At 46.5% G+C, this 15,597-nt stretch overlaps 1 protein-coding gene across 3 annotated transcripts in view; it reads left to right on the top strand.

Annotated features, from left to right (window-relative positions):
* Positions 1 to 15,597, top strand: part of ARID4B (AT-rich interaction domain 4B) — a 172,213-nt gene that overhangs the window by 76,078 nt on the left and 80,538 nt on the right. For all 3 annotated transcript variants that reach the window (XM_045010207.1, XM_045010205.1, XM_045010206.1), the window contains exon 8: positions 8,081 to 8,219. In XM_045010207.1, the coding sequence (XP_044866142.1) occupies positions 8,081 to 8,219 (139 nt within the window). The remainder of the gene's footprint in view (positions 1 to 8,080; positions 8,220 to 15,597) is intronic.

The following is a 15,597-nucleotide window of genomic DNA, read 5'->3' as shown; positions in this document are numbered from 1 at the left end:
CATGGCCATCCCGTCCCACGTCGGTCGCTTCTGGGACGGAGGGCTACGGACTCCTGCCACCCACCCCGCAGGGCCATCCTCAAGGGGCACAGCCGTGGGGCTTCTGGGTTCCATGGGCCCAGTATGAGGCGCAGGGGGTGCCCTTCCCCCCAAGACTCCTCGCGTCCGAGTGCAGGGTTCCAGAGGCGACGATCAGCCGACCGGCCCCTTCGCCGCCTGCTGCGGATGCTATACCACCTGAACCCCAGGGGCACGCGCAGCCCGACCCCCCCGCCGAGCACGCGGCAGATCCCTCTTCGGAGCCGGTCATCCAGGGCTTGTCCTCCTCGTCCTCGCCTGATGAAGCGGTGGCCGGAGCGTCGACGAAGGAGCCTCCGCCCATAGACTTAAAAGCACACCAAGACCTCCTTCGCCGCGTGGCGACGGCTGTGGCTCTGCTGATAGCGGAGGTACAGGAGGACAAGGACCCCATCACAAATGTAGTTGGGGCAGAAGTGCCAGTGCGAGTTGCACTGCCTTTCGTGCGGACAGTGCAAAAGAATGCCACTACTCTCTGGCAGACGCCTGCGTCTGTACCTCCTACAGCCCGTGGGGTTGAACGCAAATACTCTGTCCCTCCCACGGGCTATGAATACCTGTACACGCACCCGACCCCGGACTCCTTGGTCGTCCAATCGGTCAATGATAGGGAGAGGCACGGCCAGCCTGCCCCTGCGCCCAAATCTAAGGACGCGAGGCGTATGGACCTGCTAGGCCGTAAGGTCTATTCCGCTGGCGGTCTGCAAATGCGGATAGCCAATCAGATGGTCCTCCTCGCCAGGTACGTCTTCGATATCATGACGTCCCTGGCGAAATTTACGGAGCTCCTGCCAACAGCCTCCCGACAGGAGTTCGCGGCGATGTTGGAGGAGGGAAGGAGGTCGTCTAGATCCTCCATCACAGCCGCCCTCGACGCTGCGGACTCAGGTGCTAGGACCTTGGCCTCCGGCGTGACGATGCGGCGCATCGCTTGGCTACAGTCTTCCACCCTGCCGCCGGAGGTCCAATACACGCTACAAGACCTACCCTTTGACACAAAGGGTCTTTTCTCTGAAAAGACGGATTCTCGAATCCAAACTTTGAAGGACGGCCGTATTGCGATACGTACTCTCGGCATGCACACGCCGGCGACGCAGCGCAGGTCCTTCCGTCAGCAGCCCTCCCGACCCGTCTATCAGTCCCGATATCGGCCATACAATAGCCGGCGACCGGCCCAAAATCGCCGTCGTCCCTCAGGCAACCGCCGTAACCAGGGCCAGGCCTCGTCCAAGGCCCCTCAGGGGGCCAAGCAGGCCTTTTGATGGGACGCTCGAGGACGGCCCATCACTCTCCCTACCGGATCCTTCCCCATTATTTTACAACCGCCTTTCCCATTTCTTTTCGGCGTGGTCCCAAGTAACATCAGACAACTGGGTGCTTCAAACGGTCCAGTCGGGATACCGCCTGCAATTTGTTTCGCCCCCACCTTCCCACCCACCCTCCCTGTCCCTCTTCAGGGACCCCTCTCACGAGCAAGTCCTCTTACAAGAGGTTCACACTCTGTTGAGCGTGGGTGCCATAGAAGCAGTGCCTCAAGACAGGCGGGGCAGGGGATTCTATTCCCGTTATTTTCTCATCCCCAAAGCGAAAGGGGGGCTACGTCCTATCCTGGACCTTCGCGAGCTGAACAAATACCTGCTCAAGCCCAAGTTTCGCATGGTCACCTTGGGGACCATCATTCCCTCTCTGGATCCGGGAGATTGGTTTGCCGCCCTCGACATGAAGGACGCCTACTTCCATGTCGCAATCTATCCTCCCCATCGTCGTTACCTCCGGTTTGTGGTGAACAACACCCACTATCAGTTCGCGGTGTTGCCGTTTGGACTCTCCACTGCCCCGAGGGTGTTTACCAAATGTATGGCGGTAGGGGCAGCAGCCCTCCGACGTCGTCAGATACACGTCTACCCGTATCTCGACGACTGGCTGGTTCGAGGTCAGTCCCGACAACTCGTAATGGACCAGATGGCAGAAATCCTGGCTCTCTTTCAGCGACTCGGTCTTCTCATCAACGCCGAGAAGTCCACATTGATCCCGGCACAGCGAGTGGAGTTCATCGGAGCGGTCCTCGACTCCACGGTGGCCAGGGCCTGTCTCCCTCGCGCTCGACACCAGACGATGGTCTCCATCATCCGGGACCTCGTCACCTTCCCAACCACGACGGTGCGCTCCTGCCTCCGCCTCCTGGGCCACATGGCTTCGTGCACATATGTCACAGCGTACGCGCGGCTCCACCTCCGCCCGTTCCAGTCTTGGCTCGCGTCGGTGTACCGGCCTCATCGAGACCCCATCGACATGGTGGTCACGGTCACCAGGACGACCCTCGAGTCCCTCCGCTGGTGGCTCGACCCGGAGGTCGTGTGTGCGGGAGTCCCGTTCCACCCTCCTCGCCCATCCACTACTCTGACTACGGATGCCTCAGCACTCGGTTGGGGAGCTCACCTGGGCGATCTTCACACCCAAGGTCTGTGGTCGCCGCAGGAGCTCGCCCTGCACATCAATGTCCGCGAGCTGCGAGCGATCCGTCTGGCCTGTCGCACCTTCTGCGCTCGCCTGCAAGGCCGCTGTGTGACAGTGTTCACGGACAATACAACAGCAATGTTCTACGTGAACAAACAGGACGGAGCCCGATCCTCCCTCCTCTGCAAGGAGGCGATGCTCCTGTGGGACTTCTGCGTGACCCACTCCATTCACCTGGAAGCGTCCTTTCTTCCGGGAGTGCAGAACACGCTGGCCGACCATCTCAGCAGGTCGTTCCTCTCCCACGAGTGGTCCCTCCGTCCAGATGTCGTCCACACAATCTTCCGGAGGTGGGTATTTCCCCAAGTAGACCTATTCGCCTCCAGGGAGAACAGGAAGTGCCACCTGTTTTGCTCATACCAGGGTCACTCGCCAGGCTCCCTGTCGGACGCCTTCCTTTACCCCTGGACGGATCGCCTCCTCTACGCCTTCCCTCCGTTCCCGCTCGTGCACCGAGTGCTCCTGAAGCTTCGGAGGGACAGGGCCACCGTCATACTTGTAGCGCCGGCCTGGCCGAGGCAGCACTGGTTCACCCTGCTGCTCGAGCTCTCCGTTCGGGAACCCATCCCCCTTCCGTTGTGGCCGGACCTCATCACTCAGGACTTCGGCAGACTCCGCCATCCGAACCTGCAGTCCCTCCATCTCACAGCTTGGTACCTGAGTGGTTGACCCACGCGGAGAGGGGCTGTTCTGCAGCAGTCCAGCAGGTCCTACTTGAGAGCCGGAAGCCTTCCACTCGCTCCACTTACCTAGCGAAATGGAAGAGATTCGCACTCTGGTGTGATCAACGAGGTCTCAATCCATTTGTAGTCCCGGTCCCTACCATCCTGGACTACCTCTGGTACCTTAAGGAGCAAGGTCTTGCGGTCTCCTCCTTGAGAGTTCACCTGGCGGCAGTGTCCGCTTTTCGTCCATCCGTAGAAGGTCGGTCCATCTTCTCGAACCAGATGGTTTCCCGCTTTCTCAAAGGCCTGGACCGCTTGTACCCGCCGGTGCGGCGTCCTACCCCGACCTGGGATTTGAACCTTGTGCTGGCCAAGCTGATGGGTCCCCCCTTCGAGCCCTTGGCCACGTGCTCCTTGCTCTACCTCTCCTGGAAGACGGCCTTCCTCGTCGCCATTACATCAGCAAGACGAGTTTCTGAGCTCCGCGCCCTGACGGTTAGCCCGCCATACACCGTCTTCCATGGGGACAAGGTGCAGCTTCGCCCTCATCCGGCCTTCCTCCCGAAGGTAATGTCAGCGTTCCATCTCAACCAGGAGATCTTCCTCCCGGTGTTCTTCCCAAAGCCGCACGCCTCGCCTCGGGAGCAGCACCTGCATACCCTCAACGTCCGCAGGGCGCTCGCTTTCTACATCGAGCGGACTAAGTCCTTCCGGCGTTCGCCCCAGCTCTTCGTAGCGGTGGCTGACCGCATGAAAGGCGAGCCGATATCCTCCCAGCGGATTTCCTCATGGGTTACAGCATGCATTCGGACCTGCTACGAGCTTGCTCGCGTCCATCCGTGCCGACTCACCGCCCACTCGACGAGGGCGCATGCCTCGTCGGCTGCCTTCCTGGCCCATGTTCCGATCAAGGACATCTGTCGAGCGGCCACCTGGTCTTCGGTCCACACCTTCGCCTCCCACTACGCGTTGGTACAACAGTCTCGAGACGACGCAGCCTTCGGCTCCGCGGTATTACACTCCGCCACGTCTCACTCTGACCCCACCGCCTAGGTAAGGCTTGGGAATCACCTAACTGGAATGGATAGGAGCAATCACTCGAAGAAGAAAAGATGGTTACTCACCTGTAGTAACTGTTGTTCTTCGAGATGTGTTGCTCCTATCCATTCCAGACCCGCCCTCCTTCCCCACTGTCGGAATAGCCGGCAAGAAGGAACTGAGGAGCGGACGGGCCGGCTGGGGTATATATTCAGCGCCATAGCGGTGCCACTCCAGGGGGCGCCCAGCCGGCCCGCCGGAGTTGCTAGGGTAAAAAAGTTCCGAGATGCCGTGCACGCGCGGCGCGCACACCTAACTGGAATGGATAGGAGCAACACATCTCGAAGAACAACAGTTACTACAGGTGAGTAACCGTCTTTTCCATCTGCCGGTCCAGGGCTGCTTGATTTTCTCCCATACAATGACCGGGTGTTTCCTCAAAGGGTTAGGCCAGTCTTTTCCATACGCTAGACCCCCTGTTCCTCAGTAGGATCTAAATTTGGTATTGTCTTGCCTCACAGGGCCCCCGTTCAAGCCCCTAGCCACATGCTCATGGTCTCACCTTTCATGGAAAGTAGCCTTCCTCGTGGCTATCACATCAGCCCAGTGGGTTCGGAGCTCAGGGCCCTGACCTGCGACCCCCCCCACCACACACACACTGTCTTTCACAAGGACAAGGTACAGCTCTGCTGTGGAATAGACATGAGCAGCACATCTCGAAGAACGCCATTTATGGAACAGTTAACTGTCCTTTCCCTGTCTGTCTGTATAGGACATGGTCACAGCAGAGACAGCTCCCTCTGTTATTTATATCTTATTGTCGACACTGACTGAACTGAAGTAAAGGAAAGGCAAATTGTGCACACACTGAGGGAAAACTCAGCAGCAATTTCTCTATTCCCCCTCCCCTTAGTGTATTGCTTTCCCTCCACCATACTGACTGAGCTGACAAAGATGTTGGGGGTTACAGACTCATCCTCCTCCTCCTCTTTACAAGAGGTTCCAAAGTCTTATGAAGCAGCCTGAAAGATTTCTTTAAAAAGATTATCAATTTATATGAGTGCTATTTTAAAAATAAATTGGGAGAAAAATGCTTAACAGCATGATAAAGAAGGGAAAGAAAAGATATAATTGTGGGGGAAATTGAGACATGTAACACTTTTTTTTAATCCTCCAATTATTCACCTCATTTCACATTTCAGTCATTGGAGAACAGACCACTAAAGAATAGCAAAATCGTACTGAAAGGTGACACAGAAGAAGGCATCTTTCCTATCTATCTAGCTATTAAATCCTCGGCCCTTTCTAGTTGTAAAAATTTGCCTATACGTTCTCCCAGCAGCCAAGTAGAAATAATACAAATTTCCAAAGGACAAGGTTTGTCCCAAAGGCAGACCTTTTCTTGCTTTCAGTTCTAACAGGTTCTCCATTCTAGTTGAAAGAAACTCTATTCCTAAAGAGAAGCTTGAGGCCTCTGAAAATGTTCAACTATTCTGATTTCTAGCTAACTGATTCACACTCCCTTCATGTAGCCTGAGCACTGCTGGATTGGCTCACTGAAATTCATTTTCAGAATTAGTCATTTAAAAAAATTAGCACCTTATGCCAGATCTTTTTTGTTAGTGTCCGAGGCTATCTTAATAATGATGGCATGCCACAGACTATGAACTTCCCATAAAGCTAAAACTGACTAAAATCTTTTTTCATAGGATGTTTGAAGAATATTTTTTTAGAATTAATTGACATTTTTGGCATTATTCTTCATAACTGAAAGTTTCTCCTTCAGCAGAGCCAAGGAAATGTTTTTCTTTAGAGAATTTCTTGAAAAGTTGTCCTCTTTCAAAATGGCTGCTATCTCCCATTGTTGTCAGTGGCACTGAGGCCACTGGCTGCCTGTAGCATAAGATGGCTACTGTAGTAACATTGTTGGGGGTAGAAGGAGAACAATTTAATGTTTCTACATATCCGTTTAATCTAACTGCTTCAAATAATCATAGGGCTTTATATACTATGACAACAAGGTGGAGTTAAGTTTGTTTGAGTATCCTGACTGTGTATTTTGGTATCTTAACATCTTTACATTTCTTTTAACTGTAGCTGTAGCTTTGAATGTCCACATCGATAATATTTGGATTGAGGATAATTCAACATTCCTGTAATGTAGTTTGCCCTAAATTACTAATGTGTATTCTCCACAGTAACTCCATTTTAATTTCATTTTAATTTGGGAACGTATTTAGGCATTCTGAATATCTGACCAATCTTCCTTGAAATTCTATTATTAGAGCTCTGGCCCTGGTCCTGCAAACATTGCCCTGATTCTTTCTACTCATGCTTAACTGTTTGCAGGATTGGGGCCTACGGTTGTGCTGCATATCATGCCATATGTCATAACCAGGTTAATTTTCCTTTAGATATGCAATAAGAATTTGACCTATGAACTTCATGTCACAAGTTATTCCTCCAAAGAGATTCTTTACCTGTAAAGAAAAAATACATTCATTTTGTGCCATTTTCTATAATTATATTAATTCACAAGGATAAACTTCTTCACTAGTTTCTAAACTAACAGAGCTCAGTGAATCCCCTGTGAAACTCTGTTGACTACCTTGGAGTTATACCAAAGATGCACTGGAGTCATTAACTTCTAAAATGTAATCTTCACTGGGATGGGAAGCCCTACAAGCATTAAGTAACATGCTGTTTGGAAGAGTACAGCATTAAGAAAACAGGAAAATTAAAGAGTTGCAAAGAGATTGACGAGCAAGTATTTAGTAGTTTTGATACATACTGTGAAACTTTGGCAATTCTAAAGAGAAATTTGATTATTGGTAAAAACTTTCCTATGGTACGAATCACAAGAGTATCTAAGTGCTTCACAATTAATGTAGCCTCTCAGCCCCTGTGAGGTTGGAAAGTATTATTAACCTAATTTTACAGATGTGAAATTGAGGCACAAAGAGAGAAAGCAACTTGCCCAACGTAATACAAGAAGTTTGTGGCAGAACTGGGACCAGAACCAAGATCTCTTGAGTTACAATTCAGCCTTAATGTAACCAAGAGATAGTTGCTTTTGAGGTTTTCTTTTATTTAAACTGGTAACAATTGGAAAACTCAAGTGTTTTTGTAGCTGTGTTGGTCCCAGGATGTTATAGAGACAAGGTGGGTGAGGTAATATCTTTTATAGGACCAGTTTCTGCTGGTGAGAGAGAGACACTTTCAGGCTTACACAGAGCTCTTCTTCAGGTCTGAGAAACGTATTCAGTGTCACAGCTAAATACAAGGGTTGCTGTTAAGCTTTGCTTCCTTTTTCTTCATGCTGTGGAGTTTCCATATGTATTAACTACTTAGGTTAAACAATCTGTTCCACTCTGTGTTTAGCTGTGGTATTCTGAGTACGTTTCCCAGACCTGAAGAAGAGCTCTTTGTAAGCTTGAAAGCTTGTCTCTTTCACCAACAGGAGATGTTCCAATAAAAGATATTACGTCACTCACCTTGTCTCTCTGGAGAAAAAGAAGGCATTTAAAGATTTAATAAGTTCTGTGATTTGGATTTTTATGCTATGGTGATTCAAACTGCATCCTGAAAATTCTTTGGAGTTACAGTATGTGGAGCCTTTTCTATTTTTGTAAATTTCCTATATAAAATTGAAAAAAATCTCTTATTATCCACGCTTTAATTTTGTTTCAGATAGTTAGCTTTGTACCCTCTCTGATTGGCAGGTTATATATATATACACTATTGTGATGTTAAGTTTAAGTCTCTCTTGTTTCCCATTGTAGCCCAGAAGAAGAATCCTCTTCCTCATCCAGTGATGAAGATGAAGATGATAGGAAACAAACTGATGAGCTATTAGGAAAAGTCGTGTGTGTAGACTATGTTAATGTGGATAAAAAGAAAGTTCTGTGGTTTCCAGCCTTGGTAAGTGTTTAATTTATATTTTGTAGAGGCTTTTAATCTTTTCTAAGCACCAAATGAATAGTAATTGTCCTTTTTTCTTTGTCATATAGGACTCACACGCAACCAATGTACACAGTAGTATGTTTCTTAAAATTTAACAGTATCATAATTGTCCAGGGGAAAAATATATCAAAAAAGTTTGCTAATAAAAGCAAATGCTAATGTGGTTGTAATCTTCCAAGCAATCAGACTTACTGATTTTTTTAATTTCACTTGAGTAACTTGTGTTAATTAGGGCTCACTGCTAAATAACCAGTGTTAGATTTTCTAGATTACTGTGATTTTTACTTCAGTACCAAGATTCATTGAAATGGATAATTTAAGAAATGCTCAGTAACTGAATAAGTACCTTGTTTTTTCTCCCATGATCTTTCTGACTGAATACAAAGATAGTTTACTATCATGTTTTCAAGGAAATTTCCACCTAACTTCTTTGACTAAATATCTGATTTTAACTGATTTATTTTAACTGAAAACATCTAAAACTTCATTTGCATCTGGCTGGTATACTTAGTAAATGGTTTTCTCATACACAGTACAAGAATGGCTATGACTTTTTCACTGTGAGGTATTCTGCTCATTTCTCTTTGGCTCTGGGAGCAGTCTTGCTGAAGACTCCTTATTTTTCATTTTAGCAAAGAGGCTTGTGCACTCCCTCTGTTGAAAAGTTGCTGTACTGCACCATCAGCCCAGTTAACTGTCCCTGTGAGTGCAGTAGCTGTCATCCTGTGCTCTCACTCTGAGGGCTGGTCTACACTAGGGGGGGGATCGATCTAAGATACGCAACTTCAGCTACGTGAGTAGCGTAGCTGAAGTCGAAGTATCTTAGATCGAGTTACCTACCGTCCTCACGGCGCAGAATTGACGTCCGCGGCTCCCCATGTCGACTCCGCTACCGCCGTTCGCATTGGTGGAGTTCCGGAGTCAACAGGAGCGCGTTCGGGGATTGATATATCGTGTCTAGATGAGACGCGATATATCGATCCCCGAGAAATCGATTGCTACTTGCCGATACGGCCGGTAGTGAAGACGTACCCTGAAACTTGCTACTCCTCTCCTCCTGTGGCTTGCTGTGCAGTCCAGTGGCTTTCCGAGGGAGTAAAGCAGTGCCTGTTGAGGTGGGGGTGAGGAGGCTCGGAGGGGAGAGTCATCAAAGCCGGCAAAAGCTAGGCAAAAAAAGGCAGAATATCTAGCAGTGAGGTGTTCATGTTAGTGGATGGTAGCATTATGAAAAAATAAAAATAAGTAAGGAAATAAAACATTTTACTTAATTGAAGGCTGTAGTTAAAACTATGGTAGGATATCCCCACACCTCCTGGTCAGTACCTCTTAAGACAATCAGTTCTATTAGTTTAAACCTTTTTGGGTCCCTTTGGTTGGACAGGCTTCCTGGACACACTCATAACTGATCTACAGGTTCCCTTGATTATACCTTTGGCAACCTCCAATAAGTATTGGGTTTATCTGAAAATCTACAGTAGAGTTACTCAAGTAGCTGGGAGCTAAGATCTTCAAGTATAGCTGAATTGGTGACAATGAATCTTCCCAGGAACTTGGTGAAGGCAGGAGATGTTTCTTTTGGATTTTTCTTGGAGATTAAAATAGTTTGTTTTTCTTGGAGAATATTAGGTAAACAAAATAATTATTCTCTGGGGTATTTGTCCTGAGAATTACAAATCCAGAAGTTTAGCAACATTTTTTTAATCAGCACATCTCTCTCACTCTCTCTCTCTCTCTCTCTCTCTCTCTCTCTCTCACAGAGACCAAAGGGGCAGTCATTCTTTAAAACTACAGCATACTTCAAAGTTAGTTCAGTAGTGCGGCACAGTTCGAAAATAAAACTTCCCCACCACTGTGACCAAAACCCAGCAATTTTTAATCTCTCAGGTTATTGCCTGAGTAGCCAGTAACATTAGCCATAATAATAGCATAATGTTGTCTTTGTTGCTTACCCAGACAATCTGGAACTGTGCAGAAAGTCTCAAAAATAAGCCTCTACTTGAATTGGCAACATGAAAACTTCTATGCAAAAACCTTGCTTGGGACAGGTTATTTTCAGAGTTTTTAGTGCTGTCCTAGCCAGCACAGATTATTTTACACAAAACTCTATTCCACAGAGATCTACCCTATGCAAGCCACTGTCAGAGTAATATATATGGAGGGGAGGGTTTGTAAGTAGTCATAGTTCAGAAGCTCTATCCTACCCTCAAGTATGGAGTTTACATTTCCCCACATAGTAAAGTTGACAAAAGTTTGTAGGTGATACTAAACTGCTCAAGATAGTTAAGACCAAAGCAGACTGTGAAGAACTTCAAAAAGATCTCACAAAATGAAATGATTGGGCAACAAAATGGCAAATGAAATATAATGTGGATAAATGTAAAGTAATGCACATTGGAAAAAATAACCCCAACTATACATACAATATGATGGGGGCTAATTTAGCTACAACTAATCAGGAAAAAGATCTTGGAGTCATTGTGGATAGTTCTCTGAAGATGTCCAGGCAGTGTGCAGAGGCGGTCAAAAAAGCAAACAGGATGTTAGGAATCATTAAAAAGGGGATAGAGAATAAGACAGAGAATATATTATTGCCCTTATATAAATCGATGGTACGCCCACATCTTGACTACTGCGTACAGATGTGGTCGCCTCATCTCAAAAAAGATATACTGGCACTAGAAAAGGTTCAGAGAAGGGCAACTAAAATGATTAGGAGTTTGGAGAGGGTCCCATATGAGGAGAGATTAAAGAGGCTAGGACTTTTCAGCTTGGAAAAGAGGAGACTAAGGGGGGATATGATAGAGGTATATAAAATTATGAGTGATGTGGAGAAAGTAGATACGGAAAAGTTATTTACTTATTCCCATAATACAAGAACTAGGGGTCACCAAATGAAATTAATAGGCAGCAGGTTTAAAACAAATAAAAGGAAGTTCTTCTTCACACAGCGCACAGTCAACTTGTGGAACTCCTTACCTGAGGAGGTTGTGAAGGCTAGGACTATAACAGCGTTTAAAAGAGAACTGGATAAATTCATGGAGGTTAAGTCCATTAATGGCTATTAGCCAGGATGAGTAAGGAATGGTGTCCCTAGCCTCTGTTTGTCAGAGGGTGGAGATGGATGGCAGGAGACAGATCACTTGATCATTACCTGTTAGGTTCACTCCCTCTGGCGCACCTGGCATTGGCCACTGTCGGTAGACAGATACTGGGCTAGATGGACCTTTGGTGTGACCCAGTATGGCCGTTCTTATGTTCTTATGTACTGTTGTGCAAATTTCCCAAGGGTCAGAAAGTAGAGCATCACACTTACAAGATCATTCTCTTTCAGTAGATTATACTGTTCTAACCAGACCTAATATGACTAGAAGTAAGATCCCTTTTGTATTTATACAACTCTCTGCAGTATAGAGAACATAAATGTTGTAATACAAAAGTAAAACTGAAGTCTGTTTCATTGTCCAAACTGAGTGAATACCAAAGCAAATGAAGAGTCTAAATAGTGAAAAACAAATTAGATTTTAAGATTTGTGTTTCATAATGTAAGGTGTTAATGCAAACAATGAATCTATTTTAATATAATTTTACAATTTGTTGTTACTCTCTCTTGAAAAAACAAGATTCAAGACTTGTTCTGCTGCTCACCCTTCCACTCATTCTTCTCCAATTTCAACTCTTCTGTTTCATACATCATTTTCTACCTAATCATCTGCCAGTACAGAGCATACTGTTGGTGCTCAACAAATGATTAATAAACACACTGCTGCCTTTTTGTTGCTATTATGCTGTGGTTTACTTATTCTCACAATCTTACAGTTAAAACTTAAAAATGTGTAATTTATAAACAAATTACAAAAACATACCCTGTCTCAAATTAACCAGAGGGCGTTTTTTAAATATAGTTTAAAAATAAAGTTAGTCCCCATTGTGACTGTGAGGACTAATTCTTCCCAAGTACCATGAAGTTTGTGGTGTAGGAATGAGAGGAGAAAGAGAACTTATTTCAGTGCCTTAGCAGGAACCATCCTCAAATTAACTTTGTAATCAGTTATGCAGCTCCATATACACAGCACATTGTGTATAGTGTAAAGTTAGTGCCAAAAAGATAAGATTCCTGCCTCCAATAACTTATTTTCTCAGTTCGTTCAGCCAAGGATTTATTGCCTCCTTAAATGTAATCTTCTAAATAACATTATTTTGTTGTAGAGAAACTTTGGCTTAATTTTATTATACATTATAGTTAATAATGATTATATATTGGTGTGAATAATAGAAACATATACTTAAAATGCTGAATAATACACATCTCAGCATATGTTTTTTTTACTCTGTTATATTGTGTTTGGTATCATAGTACATATTCTCTGGACCACAAAAAAGATGGACTATCTTTGATGCTTCTGAAATGCTATGCTTAGTCAAGATACTGCACAAACCTTAATTCTCAAAATATTCCTGTGTGATAGGGAGCGGTTCATGGACTTGTTTGAACCTACACAGTGAGTCAGTAAGAGAGCCAAGATTAAAAGTGAGGACTCTGTCTCACAGTCCTATGTTTAAGTACACTAGACCAAGGGTAGTCAATAACTGGACCGCAGGCCATATCTAGACCACAAGCCAAATCTGGACTGCCAGGCACTTTTGAATGGACCCCGAAGTCTTTTTATTTGCTTACTCTCATTGTTATTTTTTATTATTGTCTCTGACATCTGGACCTTGACCGTACGTTGACCAAGAAATTTGGACCTTGCCAAAAAATAACTGACTACCCCTGCATTAGGCCACGTTGCCTTTAATTTAAAGACCTAATTTTGATGAGAAGTATACTAGAGACTGCTCTTTTATAGTCTTGATCTAACCTACCTGAATGTTGTTAGAGAGGGTATTTTGTAGGGCTCCATCTTGTCATCCCTCTTGTTTAATGTGTACATGAAACCTTTGGAAAAGTTAGGGAGGTGGCATGGGTTGCATTGTTTTCAGTCTGCTGATTCCCTGCAGCTTTATAACTCCATCTCCAGTGACCCACCTGGAGCTGTTGGTTTGCATTACTTATTGTCTGGAGATTAGAGCATAGAGGACGGCTAGTTGGCAGAGATTTGATCCAGAAAAGACTGAAGTGGTGTTGGTTGAAGTAAGTCACCTGAGGCAATAGTGTATGGGTGCTGTTTCTTCTCCTCTGAGGATGTGCACTGCCTTTGATTGACCAGGTGTACAATTTTGGGGTCTGGTTAGCTCCTGGCTGCTATTAGAAGATCCGCTAACGGCTACAGCCAAGACAGCCTTTTTCAATTTGCAGATGATTAGGAAATTGTGTCTGTTTCGTGGGCCTAGCAACAGTCATCCATGCTTTTGTCACCTTGAGATAAGACTACATTACTACTGTAATGTAATAAGACTACTACATGGGGCTACAACTTAATCTATTCAGAAACTGTAGCTGGTGCAGAATTTGATGTCCTGCTTATTAAACAGCATTTCTCTTTATGAGCACATGAAACCTATGCTCTACAAAATGCACCAGCTATCTGTTGGTTTCCAAATGGATTGTAGATGTTTATTTGACCTATAATGTCCTACGTTGCATAAGATCTACCTATCTAAGAAATTGTCTCTATCCCAGTGATGCCCTGGGACAAATGCAATCAGTGGAGTTGCCTGCACTGAAGCTCCATTACTATAAGAGGTGGGGGGTGGCTGGCAGGGCACTCTGCTTTAGGTCCACAGATGTTTGGAACCCCTTTCTCCTCAGGTTCATAACATCCAGAGTCACCAGCCTTCATGGCATTTGGCAATCATGGCATTCGGCAAGGCCCACCCCGTGCATATGAAAGTTGGGTAAGGCTGGTAGTGGTGCTGTAGGACTCAGGGGGTTGATTAATTTCTGTTATATTTATGCTGTTGCTGGGTTTATTTTTAAACATTGGTTGTGGGAGCCAGTGTCTTTGCTTGGCACATTTTTTATAGTTTATTCTTAAAAAATTCAGTCTGCATAATAAAGATTCTTCTTCGAGTGCTTGTTCATGTCAATTCCAATCAGGTGTGCGCGTGCTATGTGCACGGTCATCAGAAACTTTTCCCTTAGCAGCTCCCATCAAGTCGGCTAGGGAGCCCCCTGGAGTGGCACCTTCTTTAACTCTTGGGACGCTACGTCGAAGTACAAAGCGATGCTCCCTGTAGAGTCAAGAGTGGAGTTCTCAGCTCTGGTTGAGGAGGGGAAGGCAATGGCCAGGACACCCCTTCAGCCTCCCTTGATGTGGCTGACTTGAAGGCACGAACCATCTCCTCAGGGATGGTCATGAGGAGAACCTCCAGGCTTCAGGTCTTCTCCCAGAGGTCCAAGAGACCCTGCAGGACCTTCCCTTTGAGGGTGCAGGGCTGTTTTCAGACCAGACACACCCGAGGCTCTATAGCCTCAAAGATTCAAGGGCAACAGTGAAATCTCTAGGGATGCATACTCCTGCTAATCAGAGAAAACCTTTCAAGCCTCAGCCCCAGGCTGCAACAGCAGAGGCAATATCAATCCCACCCAAGGCAGGACCCTTACTGCCATAGGGGCAGGAACAATAGGCATAGGCTTCCTAACCAGTCGTCACGCCAGGGCCAGGGTCCGACTAAGCCGCAGTTGGGATCCAAACAAGGGTTTTGATGGGGCGCCTGAGGACGGCGTGCCAGACTCCATACCGGATCCTTCCCCCTGCTTTCTGAACCTTCTATCCCACTTCTACCGTGCATGGTCCTTATGACATCGGACCATTAGGTCCTTCACACAGTAGAGGGATATTTTCTCCAATTCTGCTCCTCCCACCTCCCTTCCCCGTCTCTCTTCAGGGACCCTTCTCATGATCAACTCCTTGTCCAGTAGGTGCATCGCTCCTCGCCTTAGGGGAAAGTGGAGGAAGTTTCTCAGGAGCTATGGGGCAACTCCCGTTACTTCCTAATTCCCAAAGCAAAGGGGGGTCTCAGACCCATCTTAGACCTGTGAGGACTCAACCTGTTTATGGTAAAGTTGAACTTCCATACGGTCTCCCTGAACTCAATCATTCTCTCCCTGGATCCGGGGGTCTGGTATGCCGCCCTCGACATGAAAGATGCATACTTCCACATAGCCATTTGTCTGGCCCACAGATATTTCCTGAGGTTTGTGGTCGATCACAAGCACTACCAGTTCACAGTGCTCCCATTTGGTTTATTGACGGCCCCTCAGGTGTTCACCAAATGCATGTTGGTGGTCGCGACCTTTCTGCGCAAGAGGCAGGTACAAGTGTATCCCTACGTCAACGACTGGCTGCTACAGGGGTGTACCAGGGAGCAGGTGGAATCCCAAGTCCGGTTAGTC

This window comes from Mauremys mutica, chromosome 3 (assembly GCF_020497125.1).
Source record: "Mauremys mutica isolate MM-2020 ecotype Southern chromosome 3, ASM2049712v1, whole genome shotgun sequence".
Classification (NCBI taxonomy): Eukaryota; Metazoa; Chordata; order Testudines; family Geoemydidae; genus Mauremys; species Mauremys mutica.
This window is presented reverse-complemented; position numbering and strand designations above follow the sequence as displayed.